This window comes from Dipodomys ordii, unplaced genomic scaffold, assembly GCF_000151885.1.
Source record: "Dipodomys ordii isolate 6190 unplaced genomic scaffold, Dord_2.0 Scaffold41, whole genome shotgun sequence".
NCBI lineage: Eukaryota > Metazoa > Chordata > Mammalia > Rodentia > Heteromyidae > Dipodomys > Dipodomys ordii.
This window is the reverse complement of record NW_012267257.1, coordinates 12,884,394-12,898,455: the sequence shown is the minus strand read 5'-3', so window position 1 is coordinate 12,898,455 and position 14,062 is coordinate 12,884,394. Positions and strand designations below refer to the sequence as shown.

Here is a 14,062-nt window from a genome sequence, read left to right as displayed (position 1 = left end):
GCACTCTACCACTTGAGCCATAGCTCCACTTCCGGTTTTCTAGTGGTCTATTGGAGACAAGAGTCTCACGGCCTTTCCTGCCCAGGCTGGCTTTGAACCATAATCCTCAGATATCAGCCTCCTGAGTAGCTAGGATTATATTCACTGGTTCACTGGATTTCTATCTAAGACAGTTCTAGAAGGTAGGGAGAGCAAGGAGTCAAAGGCTTTGCTCCAAGTCATTTCTAGCAAATTAAGTGGAAGGGCTGTGGATAGGAGATTCAAGTCATTTGGTCCTAATTCAGTGACCTTGCCAGAGCACCCAGCACTTCTGGAGTGCTTGTTGTGCTTGGATAAAGAAGGCACTTAGCTCCTTGCTATGGGGCTTTGCCCTTATCAGAGGGGGTGAGGGGGAGGGAATTTTATCTCTACTCCAATGCCTGACGAGAACAGATCTGAGATGTAGGATGTGTTAGAAGAGACACCTCAGAGGGGTAGACAATTAGGATGTGGCTACAAACCAGGACACAGCTTTAAATAACCAATCACATGTTGAGAAAGTTCTTTCCTTTGTAGTTTCCCAGGACCTCTTTGTTTTCTGTTTCAGGGAAGGACTCACTCGCGTGTATATTTTTCACACTTCTCAAATATTCTCTTGTCTCCTTTTTGAACAAATAGAGAACAGGCCTCGGGCAAGAAGATTTGCAAATCCTGTTTCTCCAGTGATGGATTCTATTGCTTCTTGTATTTGCTTCGTTTTTATGTTTTTTTTTCTCTTATGACAAATAGTATTTTCTCATTTGGGCTGGGAAGGTGGCTCAGTGGTAGAGCGCTTGCCTTGCATGCCTGAGGCCCTGGGTTCGATTCCTCAGCACCACATAAGCAAAAAGACAAGAGCCGGAAGTGGCGCTGTGGCTCAAGTGGTAGAGCGCTAGCCTTGAGCTGAAGAGCTGAGGGACAGCGCCCAGGCCCAGAGTTCAGGCCCCACGATTGGATACCCCCCCCCCGCAAAAAAAGTATTTTCTCATTTATTGTAATTATACCAAGCTTGTTATTAAAACCTCAAATTAATAAAAAAAATCTTGATTTCTAAGACAAGTGATATATTCCTATGAAGAAACCATGTGTTTTGGGGAATTCTGTGCATTGCATGGGGTCTTCTGTAATAGAAGAAATTAAAGTTTAGAACAGGGTAGGATGGCTGCAGTGGGAACAAAAAAAGAAAAAAAAGAAGGCTCTCAAAGCCATTTAAGAGAGTTGAAGGTGGGAAGCAATTATCTTCTTAAGGCATTTACTACTTCATTTCTCAGGATGCTGTGGACTGCTGCATGGAGAACTTAGAAAGGTTTCTGCAAAACAGTGAATTTATTATGTCACAATTCAGGAGGCTGAGAGATAGAGCGGCTCCACGATGGTGAGAGTAGTTCATTGGCATTCCCGACCACTCAGCATTCCACTTCCCAACCTCAGCAAGTAGGCTGTATTCTCATGGTCCCACCATGATGGCTGATAGGTCCCAAGAATCTCAGCACATCATGAGATGTTTCCTGGGAAAGGACATGCTGTTTTTCCTGGAGCTGAAGAGTGAAGGGGAAGAAACCTTTCCCCAAAAGTGCCTCCACCAAAAGATTTTCCTTAAGGCTTGTGGGCCAAATACTACATATTCATGCAGAAACTACTTCATTCAAAGGGAATCACATTATGGTAGGCTAATATGGATGAGTTAGGACTGCTGTTGGGAGATCAGGATGGAGACAGTTTTCCAGAAGGATGGACTTTTTGAGATCACAAAGCTCTCTTAACAAATCAGGCCCAGAAACAGTCAAACCATGTCTTACAATGACTTAAGAGAGCTTTAAGGTTTCCCTTCGTACCAGTGGTTTTGAAATTCCTCCAATTCAATCTTGCTTGTAAGTGAGAAGCTCTTGTAGCTTGGGGTTTCATATTTATATTTTTTCCCTCTTGGCTCTTCTCTCCATGTGTTGGATTAAGGCACAACGAAATACTTCCACTGCAAAATCCACTTCTCTCTTAGTGACACACATTGGGGGCACAATTCGGAAACTCTGAGGAGACAGAGGAACATAGAACAACCAACCATCAGAAGAGCAAATACGGTTCTGAGGAATCCTGCCAAACTTAAGAACCCCAAACTTTGTTTTTTGCTACATTCCTTAGGTTTCTCTGATTGGGCTGAATTCTTCCCTCTCTTTTTACAAGCTCATCTGCCAGTTCCCATACAAACCCTTGCACAATCTATCCCAGTATGTGTGTGTGTGTGTGTGTGTGTGTGTGTGTGTGTGTGTGTGTGTGTGAGATAGTACTGGCACTTGAACTCAGGGCATTTGTTTACTTATTTATTTTTATTTTCTTGGCTTTTGTGTTCATGGCTAGCATTCTACCACTTGAGACTCACCTCTGCTTCTGCTTTCTTCTAGTTAATTGGAGATAAGAGTCTCACAGACTTTTCTGCTTAGGCTGGCTTTGAATCACAATCTTCAGATCTCTGACTCCTGAGGAGCTAGGATTATGGGCATGAGTCACCTGCAGCCAGCTCTTTTTCTTTTAGTCATCTGTTCATCTCGGTCCTTCTACCATCTCCACTGTTATCTTAGGCCCTTTTGTATACCTCTTTTCTGTGTGTTTTACTCCCAAAATTATCCACAGGATTTGGCCTCCATCCTTGAAACCACACCCCAAGTTCAGTAAAAGTATTGTTACAGTTAGAAGTAAGAAGTTCTGGTGTTTTCAATGGTGACTATAGATAGCAATAATGTACTATGTATTTCAAAAGAGCATGAAGAAAGAATTTTAATATTCTCTCCCCAAGAAGATAATAGAAGAGATAGTTAGCCTCCCTGGGTTTAGACCTTACTCAACATATTTAGGTATTGAAACAGTTCATTGTAACCCATGGCTTGGTACAATCATCCTGTATCATAGTATTTCTTACTATTTTAATAGTCACAAAAAGATACTCTATAATTTTTATTACCATTTTTATGGTTACTAGTAAGGCTGAAGACTTTCCCATATATTTGGTTTTTTAGAGTATAGGCCCTTGTGTGAATTTGTCTGCCTGGCTTTGCCCATTTATCTAGCAGAGTGCTCATTTCATTTAGATTTAATTGATCCTTCCCTTTGTGTGTAGATTGCACTTCCTCTGCTTTCCTTTTGGTGCACAAATCCTGCTCAATCTTGTATTGTTGTTACCTGTGTCTGATTGTTCTTGTTGGACAGGGGCTGCTGGTGGGCATAGCCAGCCTGGAGTCTGGACGCTTGTGTCGTGTGAAGCCTTGTCAAGTGGAACACTATGTTATAAATGCACTCTCAAGAACCACTGGGGTCACAATGATAAGCATGAAAATAAAGAATTGTCTCAGAAGGGCAAAATATACTTCTGCAGAAGGGTATGCCACCAGCCAAAAACCTGGCAATCAAGCACCATGTATCCTACGTTTTTATATGTTAAAAAGTGGGCAAGAGGAGAGGATTGAATAGCACAAGCTATGCTTGCCTGTTTTAAAATATTTATTTATTTTGTGACAGTCCTGGGACCCAACTTAGGGTCTAAGTGCTGTCCCTGAGCTTTTTTGCTCAAGGCTAGCACTTGAGCCATGGCTCCATTTTTTTGTTGGTTAATTGGAGATAAGACTTTGCTGCTTGGGCTGGCTTTGAACTGCAATCCTCAGCTCTCAGCCTTCTGAGTAGGTAGGATTATAGGTGTGAGCAACCACTGCCTGGTTCTCCCTTAATTTTCTTTCTTTTTTTCCCCCTTCCTTCTTTCCTTCCTTCCTGCACTAAGACCATTCCTCGGATGGTGGCCCACCTCTCCTGAAAGGGTTATCTGGGCCTGCCTGGGCTGTCCCAGGTAAATATTAAAACTGAGCAATGCACAAAGAGTTCAGGGATAGGACAGGAAAGGCCATTCTGGCTCTAACATGTCTCAGAATTATTTCACACATGAGACAAGTTATGGTATTTCATGAGTGTTATGATTCTATTATCACTCATACTTAAATCATCTGGTTTGGCTGGACAGCTTGTTATCTTCTCTACAGAGCAGTTATAATCAAACCATTTACCACAGCACCCCCTTGTGGCTATCATTTTCTTTGATTACACTGAAGCATTATCTCTGGAAGAAGTGGTGGCTAGGTCCCCTAACATGATGAGAAAGAAAAGCCACCAGCATTGGCCCACCAAGGAGACATGCACACGACAACCAGCCTCTCTCTTACCTGAGAATATATGCCACCTCTGCCCAAAAGAAGCCCCATATCTTTACAGTCCTCATGGATTTGACTAACTTCATCACCAGGAAGAGGCTGCCGGCTCATCTGTGAATAGATTTTTAAAAAAAGTTTCTAATTTGGTGTTTGAATGGTTAGAAGCATTATTTCTCAAGTATAAACAAAACAAAACAAAACTCAAGGAACCAATGTCCCTGTAATTAAATAAAGTGGTTAACTGCCTGACTAGATTTAAAAAGGGTGTTATTAAAAAAATTTGTTTTTATTGCATTACACCCCCAATTTCCAAAGACATAATGAAGTTCTGTGCAGAAAGCCAGGGAATCTTGGTTCTCCTAATGACTACTCAGGGAATTTGGTTCCTGAATAGCTGAGTTTGGAGTCTGCTCTATGTTGAAATCCCCTTTAATGTCTCACTGCGTTCTGCCCATGGATAGAGCTAACTTCAAAGTCCAGGAAGTGGCTTAGCAGTTGCACAAGGGCATTGTCTGGACTGCAGCTCTGCCAGGGAGCTGGGGTTAGGTCCAACTTTTCTCATCTTCTCTGCTTGCTTTCTCTCCCAAGACTTCACCGTCCAGGGTTAGAAAAGGTGAGCAAGAGGCTATGTCAGATACGTGGCATCTGGTGTTGGTCGCCTATGTGGGTGGTCAGGCATGCCAGTCATCCTTTGGTGACATCGAGGTAGTGTTTGTTGTCCTTTCTATGCACTCTTTGCTTTCTCAGTCTGAGAGCACAAATACCTCCTTTTCACACAGTCATTTCAAGTCAGCTTGTACCTTCATTAACTGGAAGCCTTTCACCCTGCAAATATGTGGGCCTTACATGAGGCTGAATTAGACTTGAGACAGGGTTAAAGATCTGTGTTTTAGAAATGCTTCTTCGGTGTCAGGGCTGAAATTGTCCTGATCTTCCCTCTTTCTGCCCCAGACTAGCATCAGCAATGGGCGTGGCTCTCTGGTGTTAGATAATCAAGGCATGATGCTTGTTTGCTGACCATTCCCTGCAGGTAGAGAAGAGCTTCCTCCAATGCGACCTGATTTATTAGTCTATTCATGGCTTTCTGGGCCTTGACATCTTTTCCCTTTCTCCACCAAGCCCAGATCCACTTTTTCCCCAAATCCCTGATTCCTTGGAATGTGCTGGTGTCGGAGTACACAAGCTGTGACTGGACTTTCAAGAGACGCTCACAGTTTTTGACTGTCTTCAAGTTTTACAATACAGAAAGTAACACTCCAACCTTCAGTACTGGCTAAGAGAGGACCTGGGTTTGGGGAAACACTAGGTTCTTCTCCTTGTCTCTAAGTTCTATCATGTATCCCTGCTTGCCCAGAGATTCTCATCTATTGGAGAGAGAAGACTAAAAAAATTAGAATCAAATTCCTAGGACTGAAAATAAGTTCAATATGATTCTAGAGATCAGAGGCTGGAGGGGCCTGGTTAACCTGGAAAGGCTTCCTGAGAGAAATGTGGGCTGCTGGGGGCCTCCCCCATTATGAATGTGGAGCAGAGGAGCTTTCTTGGCCTCACCCACCATTGGTCTGGGTTATCATTCCCCCTGGTCTCTGGCCCATTTGATTCCACTTTCTGCATCCACGGTTGTGATCCACTGGACATCTTGTCTGTATTCCTCAGTGAGAGGAAGGGCCAGAATCCGCCATGAGTTTCAAAGGGCCTTGTAGTCAGAACTACATGAAGGTGCTCAGGCACTTGTGTTCATACCCATGTCCCAACTGCTTGCTAAAGAGGTAGCCATGTTGATAATTCAACTTCTTGCTAAGTGTATTACATACCTTCTTGGAGACTACTCTTTCAATGTGCACTTGTGTTTAAGTAATTATAAAAGTCATTAATGATTATTAAATAAAACAAGTAATATAGAAGTATATAAAAAACAAATAAAAACTTCCCTTTCTTCATCCTCTGCCAAAGTATACCTCCTATTGATAATTGAGTGTGAACCATGTTCTTTCACACTGTGTATGAAAATGTATGGATATGTACATTTTTAGGGTACATATCCCTAAATATAATAATGTTCTACAATTTTCTTTTAATAATTTTAAATAAATGTTTTCTTTTGGACCTAGTTGTATTAAAGGTTACTTACTATTTCATTGTTTCTCAGTAGCTTTTTGTTTTCTTAATATTGAGCATTAAGATTAGTATTTCTAATATTTTTACAGTTAAAAGCTGCTCCAAATATCCTTCGTTGTAGCTATTGCACATATTTATGAGTATTTATTTAGGATGCATTTTAGAAGTGGAATTTTAAAGCCCAAATGTATAGACATTCAAATTTTTATACATCTAGATGTATCACTGTCCAAAAGACTGTACCAATTTGCATCCTTAGCCATATTGGATGAGAGTGCCCATGTTAGATTATTCTAGACAGGACTATAGGAAAGTTCTGGGCTGCTCTAACTCCATGAACATCATCTGAGGTTTGCTAGAGGCTTGTAGTCAGTCCACCAACATAAACACTGGCCAACTATGTCTCCTGGCTGCTAAGCTTTCTTGGAATAATAAGGTCTTTTCAGTAAACACATGATGGATAATATCATAGGCATATGGATAATACCATAGACTTGAACATCCCCACCCATCCTCCAAGTTCAGGTGTTGAAATCTAATCATCAGTGTGATGATATGAGCAGTTGGGCCTTGGGAAGTGGTTGGATCTGAAAGAAGGGCAGGAGAAAGCTAAGGTGAAAATCTGGGATGAGTAAGTTAAGGGTACTTTGACTTTTGTTGTTTGCTTGCTTGCTTATGATTAGATTTCAATCATGCAAGTTACTTGGGAAATAGATAGTCCTGTGTGGTTTACTCTACCCTTAAGGGGAATGTCTTCTTAAATGAGGCTTAGAGAGATCCCTTTACCCTTCTGTCCAGTTTGGTAACAGCAGGAGGATAGCCTTCTGTGCCCTTAGGATGCAGACCCTCCACAGATTCTGATTAGGGCACCTTATCTAGGAATTTTTAGTTTCTAGACTGGTGACTGTTGACTTCTGTTGTTTATGAATTTCTCAGTCTATGGAATTGGGTTACTGTGGCATGAATTGAGATAGTGGAGGGGATTATTTCCAAAGAGCTCCTTGGACCATCAATGCTTGAGGAATCCTCCAAGGGGTGGGGGCCCTGACACCGGGAGAAGCAAAGATAAGTTGTACATAGGATGTGTGTGGGCCTTGGGGCAGACTAGGATGTCCTCAGGCAGAGACCGGGAGGAGTCGGCAGGTTCCACGGCAGAGGACACACTTGGAGCAGCATTTGGATACAGAATGACGTGGAGGAGACACCATGGAAAACCAAGGACTGATCACCTGGGATTTAAATCTGGGTGGCATCCATGCTTATCTGATACAGCTTACCTTCTCCACCATATAATCTGAATCCTGTTTTATGTCAAATAGCTCTGTATGTCATGGTAATGGAGATGGATTATGATTTATCTAGTTCTGAACCAGTGGTCATTTGGGAGTATTCTGATCTTTTACTCTGAGAAAGTTTCTCTGATATGACTTGGTGTAAGAAGAATTTGGGTTTTGAAATAGCCCTAATCCTCCTCACCCATTTTCTTCTTTTAAGCCTAGACTTGGGCAATTTAGATATCTTTGAGGAAGTTCACTGGATCCGGGAGAAGAGTGATAACCTTGAATTGGGCCACAGCTGGCTCATGAGCTAGCAAGTCTCATTAGGACTTTCATTTCTTTTGTCTTCCCATAACTTTCAAAGCTTATTTAAATATTGCAGCTTTGTACTGGGTCTGCTGTGTGATATTAATGCAAGAGTCTGATATCCATGGTCTGGCCTGAATAGTAAAAGAACTAAGCATCAATACATCTATAGTAGGATGGCAGGTAAGGACCAGATCATAAGACATCCCGAAGGGAAAGCTGCAGCCCAATGGACAAGAGTTAAGATCACCAGGTTGGTCTGGGAAACTCCAACCTTTGTCAGGATTTCTCTTCTATTTTTCCTTAGAAGACTCATCTTTGTTTCAAGGCACAGTTTCTCCTGGCATGGGTTCTAGAGCCAACAGTAACAGAAACAAATAAGCTAAGAAGGATCTGAGAGGCAGGGCAAGGAGGGAATCGCCAGGAGGAGTAACTAACAGCTACTATTGTGGTGTTGAGGCCAGATGCGGGGAGAAGGGTGATGATGGGAACAGTGATCTTGGAAGGGGTAATTCTACATTCAAATGTTGTCATTACTTTGAGGTCTCGGAGGAGTACATTCCTCCTTGGTCCCTTCTGAGTGAAGTATATTCATAAGCAAGCAAATACAGAACCCAGTTTATCTCTAACACACTCACCCCAAACTTTCACCTTAGATTTCTCCTGACCCTTCATCAATTCCTTCACTCTTGGGCCACCTCCTCATTCCAAAGCAATTTCCTCCCTTTCCTCCCTTTCCAAGTGTTGGGTCATTGCTTGCGCTCTTTGCTTTAGCTAGCAAGAGTACTAGCAGTCTCTCTTTCCAAATGCTCTCACACTCCTCTAGAATTCCCCACAACCTGTTAGCATTTTGTTTATGAACCCCTCCAGGGCAGTGCTGAGCTATGCTGCCTGCACTTCCTTTCCCAGGATGCAAAGTGTGCTTTCAGTGGATACTCCCTACCTTTAATGCCTTGTGGCCTCGGCAGCCGGGAGAGCAGCTCTCCAGGACCTACCTTGCCTTGCACCATCTCTATTCCGATCATGAGACCTTTTCCTCGGACGTCTCCCATGATGTCAAACTCATCCCTCAGCTCAGCCAACTTCAGTAACATGTAGGTGCCAACTTCTTGACAGTTTTCTTGCAGATTTTCTTCTTTGATCACCTGATCACCAACCAAAAAAAATTAAGTAGATAAATTTCTTGCTGACTCCTGATTGGCCAGTTGAGTTTCTCTCCCTACAAAGTTACTAACATTCTGCATATTTTTCTGGAAATATGTTTTTTTTTTTTTTTGGTCACTCATGGGGCTTGAACTCTGGTCCTGGGCGCTGTCCCTCAGCTCTTCAGCTCAAGGCTAGTGCTCTACCACTTGAGCCACAGCGCCACTTCCAGTTTTCTGGTGGTTTATTGGAGAGAAGAATCTCATGGACTTTCCTGCTGGGGCTGGTTTTGAACCACAATCCTCAGATCTCAGCATCCTGAGTAGCTAGGATTACAGACATGAGCCATGGGTGCCTGGCATTAGAAATGTGTTTTATTTACTTAAGCAAATGATGCATTTTATCAGAAAGATTAAAAACCACTTTTTTCCCCACAGAAAAATATCACGTTAAATCAATGCGATAGGATGAACCAGTTATAATCACACAAAATTTAGTTTCTCTTTGGTCCTTCAATTTATAACAATATTACAAAATAAAGAAAAATACAGGATCAACATTAAACTTAAAAGAGAGATAGCAGTTACTAACGGTCTATAAAACAGTACCCAGCCAAAAAAGAAAAATCAGTGCTAAGACTTAACTAGAGGAACACTGGGAGTTCTTATATGTGAGTTACTGGAAAGTACCTTAAAGCTTATTACCAAATATTGCATCAAGCAGACAAACTAGATCTTTAAAAGAGAGGAATGCAGAGTAACAACTGGAAAACAAATGTATATTGATGAAGAACAAATGGACTTTCTACTTTAATGACACAAGGTGATGGAGTTCTAATCATCTGTGTGGCCCAACAAGGGCAATTTTAAGACACAAATGGAGTTAATGCTGGGACAAACCTCAAGCACAGCAGATCCAATAGCGCAGGCCATGGGATTCCCTCCAAAGGTGTTGAAGTGAAGCAGTCGTTTAGCCAAAGATTTGGCAATCTCTAGGAGAGGGAAATAAAGGTGAAGGGAATGACAAATTCCTACCATCATTATGTGGACATAGCATCATATCGAATTCATTCTTTATTCATCTAGTAGTGGATGCTATGAAATCGTGTCGCATCAAAAATTTGTATGTTGAAGTCTTAACCTGTAATGTGACTATATTTTGGACTTGAACTCTGGGCCTGGGTGGTGTCCCTCAGCTCTTCAGCTCAAGGCTAGCGTTCTACCACTTGAGCCACAGCACCACTTGCGGCCTTTTCTGTTTATGTGGTGCTGAGGAATCGAACCCAGGGCCTCATGCATGCAAGGCAAGCACTCTACCATGGAGCCACCTTCCCAGCCTGAGGTAATTAATTTTAAATGAGTCTTGAGGGTAGGATCCTAGTCCAGTAAGGTTGGTGTCATACTAAGGAGAGATAGCAGCGTTCCTTTGTCTCTCTTCCTTCTGTGCACATTGGAAGGCCATGTGATCTTATAATGAGAAGGTAGCAAGCCAAGAAGAGAGGCCCCACCAGACATCAGCACTGTGGGACCTTGCTGTTCACCTTGTGGCCTTCTAATCTGTGAGAACAGGAATGTCTGCTGTTTAAGTCATTCACTCTGGTATCTTGTTTTCCCAGCCTGATCTAATACAGTGGGTAAGGAAAACAATATCTTAATTACCCAATGGGAAGTTTGGTAACAAAATCATTGTGTTGTAAAAATTGGAAAGTACCTTAAAGCTTATGATATAGGACTTTGTATAGAATTTTTGATGCAATACATCTCTTTGTTTCTAAAGGCCACTTGTGACTCAGAAGGAAATGTCAGGAAAATAATGCCACATGAGGATATAGAAATATAATTCTGGATTGGAGTTAGTTATATGTAGTACCTTGTACTTCTCTTTTCCCAATCATATCTTTATAACTTTATTAATTCAATAAATATGTAGATGTCATAAGGCACTTAATTATTTAGTGGCTTATAAATATGATAGCTATTAATAAGAAATATAAATACAAGAGTTTAAAGATTTATTAATTCAATAAATATGTAGATGTCATAAGGCACTTAATTATTTAGTGGCTTATAAATATGATAGCTATTAATAAGAAATATAAATACAAGAGTTTAAAGATTTTCAGTAGTTAGTGGTTCACAGAAAAAAAGCACCCTGAAAGCCTTCCACTAAAACGGGAAGTAAAATTCTGCTGTGTTTGCTTTCCCTAGAGTGTTGTGGACAAGTTTTCCTTGTTCTTGGCTGTCTGGTGAAATGTCCCCAGAGAAATCTGTGCTTCTGGCCCTGTTGTCTATGGCTTATTGCCATGGGGAGACAAAAGCAACCATGGAAAAGTCTCTTTGAAGAATATGACTTTGGGAAGTTTGGGGGTTTTAGTTTGATTTTATAGCACGTTTTCCTCTCCCTTGCTTGTGTGTTACACTGTGTTTAATTGAGGAGATGAGAGAATTCATCTTTCCTACAGCCAGAGGAGAAAGAGCTGGGCTGCCCTTCCTCCCTTCTCCCTACAGCAACAGGCAGTTTCTGGTTTGCATTTGCTTGGGCTCGCATCACATCTCTTCTGACTCACACAGGGTCCAGCCCAGGCGCTTCCTACCAACGCCTGTGCAGAAGCAAGCACAAGCAGATGCAGCCCCCAGGTCCTACCTGGAGTAGTCACCACCGCCGCCATGGGAAAGCCGTTCCCAATCCCTTTAGCCATGGTGACAATGTCCGGCAGCACGCCATGGCTTTGGAAACCCCAGAAGTGAGATCCTAACCTTCCAAATCCTGTCTGCACCTGACGGAAGCAGAGCCGACGTGTTCAAATAAATAATGGATCATGGTCAAGACTTTTTGATTTTTACCCTCCCTTCTTCCCTTTCTCTTTTCTCCCTCCCTCCCTTCCTCCCTTCCATGCACTAAGTTGAGTAGAATGGTATTCCATGCTTCCATGGTAGGTTTTATAGAACTGGGTACGTAGCTGGACAGATTGAGGACACCCCAGGACGTGGAGCAGCTGGATCTGTTACCCGGGGGGAGGGCACTCACTGGATGAGCGCTCTCTGCTTAAAAGCAGTCAACATCAACTTCACTTAGCTAATCATTAGGCTTGTCCTTCTCAAGATTGCACTGCAGGAAAGCATCTCCAAGTGCATTCTTGAAAATCATGAAATCACATCTCTCAGAAAATTCTGCATTTCAGAGTATCTTTGAATTCTGTCTACCTGCCTTTTAATTTGACAGTGGTAGTTTCTATGTGCCCATCCCAAGGTCAAAGTTTGTCTTCTTCCCCAGTAGAATGAATTTCAAAATGATTCAGACCTGGCTCGGTTTATTAACAGGTTGGGAAGGAAAAGATGGGTGTGGCGGGAGGAGGTTGGTCAAAGCCTTATGCCCTACCCCGGAAGCACAAGTGCATCGGGGTATAACAGAGAATTGCCTACACATACAGTGCCAATGATTGTGATATTTCTGGGGAAGGGGAAGCCCAACATCAGCTGGAGGGAATTTTTAGTTGAGGAAAATTGTTCAGGCAAAGATGATAACATTGAACCCAGCAAGACAGATCCTTGGGGGGTTTCACCACTTAATAGTATGGATCACAATGGATCCTACCAGTTGAGTCAGAAGGACTTTTAAGTGGCCCCAGGGACCAGCCACTATTTTCAGCAGACCAAGGGTGCTTTCCATGGTGTACTCAAACAGCACAATTATAGGTAAGCAGATCCCTTTTAACCACATGGGTTAGAGCTCCCACGGCCCAAGAGAGCTTTTCTTCCAAGTAGTTCCCTTGGGCTACTGTGTGCTTATTGCAGCAGCTCTGCCTCAAGTCTGCTATCATAGGAACGATTCCTGAACATAGCACTTTTCTAATTTAGAAGCTAGCATATTATTTATTTATACAAAAACAATCAGTTCCAGGCAAGTTTGGTCCAAAAGGGTAGATGCTACCAGATTGCTTAACATAGTTTTGGCAAAACCTAAGGTGAACATTTAGATATGAAATTAAATTTTCTATATGATTAGTCAGCATTCGCAAAACATCCATCAAAAAGATAATAATCATCATAAGAAGTACATTGAGCAACAGCAGTGGCATCATCTATGCCTGGCCCAATTCACTGAGAGCCATCAGTTCAGATGTTTCCATTTATATTGTTCTGACTGGCTAATCTTTTCCTTAGTTTAAGGCCACACACTTATGCCCTTGCTACTTTCTGCCCTTGCTACTTTCAAAGAGATTTCCTTCTGTGTCTGATATGTGCCCCCAACTCTAAATTGTCCCCCTTACATTTGATACTCACTTCATCTGCAACACACACACCTCCCTTCTCTCTCACCAGCTCAAAGGCGTCCTTTAGAAAGCCCTTTGGGTACTGGATGACACCATTCACCCCCTGCAAAAGACCAAAACCAGAAGTACTGTAGCATCAACACAAGCCATTTCACAGCATTTCAAAAATGAGGACACATCATTATTGTCATCACCAGGGAGTAATTCTGGCCATCTTCTAAACAGCCTGAAGAGCTGCTTCAGCCATACATGAAGAGAAGGGCTGTTATTCTCATGCTATGCCTTCTGGAAAAAGAATTCCATATTTGTTCTTTTTGTTGTTGTCGGTGGTGGTGGTGAGGCTTGAACTCTGGGCCTGGGAGCTGTTCTTCAACTCTTCAGCTCAAGGCTGGCACTCTACCACTTGAGCCACAACACCACTTCCAGCTTTTTCTGCTTATGTGGTGCTGAGGAATCAAACCCAGGGCCTCATGCATGCAAGCAAGCACTCTACCACGGAGCCATCTTCCCAGCCCCTATTTGTTCTTTTTTTGAAATTAAAAAAATGTAGGATTTAGAAAAAGGGATCTTGAGATGAAAGAAAGGCTTCCCTTGAAATTGCACATGTTCTCGTGAAAATGGCAATACTTCCCAAGGCTATCTACAAATTCAATGTGATACCTATCAAAATTCCAACCTCATTCCTCAAGGAAATAGAAGAGGCAATCCAAAAATTCATATGGAACAATAAAAGACCC

General features: G+C 42.2%; 1 protein-coding gene across 1 annotated transcript in view; it reads right to left on the bottom strand.

Moving 5' to 3' along the window:
• Window positions 1-1,212: 1,212 nt before the first annotated feature.
• Agxt2 (alanine--glyoxylate aminotransferase 2) overlaps window positions 1,213-14,062 on the bottom strand; it is a 34,366-nt gene continuing 21,516 nt past the window's right edge. Inside the window, exons 9-14 of the mRNA XM_013018618.1 lie at window positions 13,336-13,428; window positions 11,696-11,828; window positions 9,952-10,043; window positions 8,905-9,054; window positions 4,221-4,319; window positions 1,213-2,045 (exon numbers count right to left, since the gene is read on the bottom strand). Coding sequence (XP_012874072.1) covers window positions 1,926-2,045; window positions 4,221-4,319; window positions 8,905-9,054; window positions 9,952-10,043; window positions 11,696-11,828; window positions 13,336-13,428 — 687 coding nt within the window. The 3' untranslated portion in view covers window positions 1,213-1,925. The remainder of the gene's footprint in view (window positions 2,046-4,220; window positions 4,320-8,904; window positions 9,055-9,951; window positions 10,044-11,695; window positions 11,829-13,335; window positions 13,429-14,062) is intronic.